The 2,140-nt window shown below is 45.2% G+C and overlaps 1 protein-coding gene across 1 annotated transcript in view; it reads left to right on the forward strand.

Annotated features, from left to right (window-relative positions):
* LOC105521955 (intraflagellar transport protein 172 homolog) overlaps positions 1 to 2,140 on the forward strand; it is a 65,677-nt gene that overhangs the window by 12,186 nt on the left and 51,351 nt on the right. The window contains exons 4-6 of the mRNA XM_011956330.1: positions 2 to 81; positions 985 to 1,108; positions 1,530 to 1,625. Coding sequence (XP_011811720.1) covers positions 2 to 81; positions 985 to 1,108; positions 1,530 to 1,625 — 300 coding nt within the window. The remainder of the gene's footprint in view (position 1; positions 82 to 984; positions 1,109 to 1,529; positions 1,626 to 2,140) is intronic.

Raw genomic sequence — 2,140 nt, forward strand, 5'->3', positions numbered from 1 at the left:
CCGTGACCCTCAGGAGCACGAGTTCACCACAGCTGTAGCAAGTCCTGGGGGCCAGTCTGTTGTGCTAGGAAGTTATGACAGGTGAGTCCCCTTTCCAGTTTTATCTTCTGCCTGCTTTCTCTGTGAACACTCTCTGCTTTAGCCAAATTATTCTGAGCCAGAGTGGGAGACTGGAGCAGAATCAAATGTATGTATGTAATTCATGCGTTTTTCTCTTCCTGCTCCCTCCATCCATTGGTGTGCTGGCAGTTCCAAAATGTCCTGGGCTCTTGTTTTGTCTCTATGCCTCTCCCTGCACTTCCATAGCAAAATTCATCTCTATTTTCTGTTTCCGTTGCCCCCTTTGAGACCGCTTAAGAGTTTCTCACATTATATTACAGTTTGTTGTTTGCAAACTGTTGTTGTGTAGCCACATAGATGGCTAAATCAGAGTCCTTGAGAAGGGGGCTTAGTATTCATCTTTTTATCTCCAGTGCCTAGATTAGCATCTACATGCTATATATCTAAGATATGCTCAGATGTTTGGCAAATGAATGAATGAATGATGGAACAGCAGATAAACAGCCATGTTCCAGGTCTAGTCATTTCTCTGGCACGTGTTTAACCCCAGCTTTGTCAGTCCTGTCTTTCTACCCCCTTCAATCTTATGTCTCCTTGTGTTCTCTTCTTTCTTCACTGACTCCTACCATTTATCTCCTTGTTGCATATTTTTTTTGCTCCTAGTAGCTTATTTTTCTCAACCTGCCCTGGTCTTTTTGTTTTCTCTGCTCCCCTCACACTTATTCTATTTTAGTTTTGCCTTGATTTTCCCAGCTTATTTCCTGTGCACCTTTATATCCTCTCCTGCTAGACTGCCTAGCTTGTCTGTTCTTTTTATTTCCTTTCTTTTCTGATATAGCAAGACTAATTTCCTTTGCTTATAAGCCCATTTGCACTCTTTAGCTCAGCCTTAATCTCTTCTAAAAGCCACATACTTTATTTCAGGCTTCGGGTGTTCAACTGGAGACCTCACAGAAGCATCTGGGAAGAGGCAGAGCCCAAGGAGATTGCCAATTTATACACCATCACTGCCTTGGCCTGGAAGCGGGATGGCTCACGGCTCTGTGTGGTGTGTTACTAGTAATCCCTTTCTGGATTGGTGACCTTCACCAAACTAGAAAAAAATCCTGCCTTATCCTAAAGCACTCTTCCCTAACACTAGAGAATCTCCTCTTTCCTTTTGACCCTAACCTAAAATTCTGGTGTTAAAGGCAGGAAAGAGAAATTCATACTTTATTGGAGGTCAGAAAAGGGACAAAAAATTGTGTGTAGGCAGGGCTAGTGTCTCCCTTTTATCCCATTAATATGTTGTGCCCTTGAGTCCAATGCTTGTAGCCTCTTTCCTTTTGGTAATTCCCAAAACTGCCAGGTCTTTCACTGCCAACTCTTCTCTAGACTCTAGAGCCTAGGTTTTGAGGATGTCTCTAGGTACTCTCCCCATGCCAGTGTACTATGTGTGTGACCTTTTATGCCGTCACTTTCCCTTCTAGGGCACACTGTGTGGTGGGGTGGAACTGTTTGACTGCTATCTCCGAAGGATTATTTACAAGAACAAGTTTGAGTTGACGTATGTGGGACCTAGCCAGGTAAGCAGGATGGTAGCCTACTGCACTGAGACCTTGCGTGGCTCATTCATCCTTATAACATTTCCCTGCCTTCTGGCCACAGCCATAGTTCAAATTTAATCTTCATCCCTCTGGAAGAGCTGTTCTGGGCAACAGAATATGTCAGGGCAACACCTTGGTAACTTTCCTGCTGTAGTTCTTGCAGCTTATTGTAAGAGAAGTTTTGGCCGGGTGCGGTGGCTCATGCCTGTAATCCCAGCACTTTGAGGGGCCAAGGTGGGCAGATCACGAGGTCAGGAGATCGAGACCATCCTGGCTAACATGGTGAAACCCCGTCTCTACTAAAAATACAAAGAAATTAGCCAGGCGTGATGACGGGTGCCTGTAGTCCCAGCTACTTGGAAGGCTGAGGCAGGAGAATGGCGTGAACCTGGGAGGTGGAGGTTGCAGTGAGCCGAGATCGTGCCACTGCACTCCAGCCTGGGTGACAGAGCAAGACTCCGTCTCAAAAAAAGAAAAAGAAAAGTTTTAAGCAC

This window comes from Colobus angolensis, unplaced genomic scaffold, assembly GCF_000951035.1.
Source record: "Colobus angolensis palliatus isolate OR3802 unplaced genomic scaffold, Cang.pa_1.0 Scaffold413, whole genome shotgun sequence".
In the NCBI taxonomy this organism is placed as follows: domain Eukaryota; kingdom Metazoa; phylum Chordata; class Mammalia; order Primates; family Cercopithecidae; genus Colobus; species Colobus angolensis.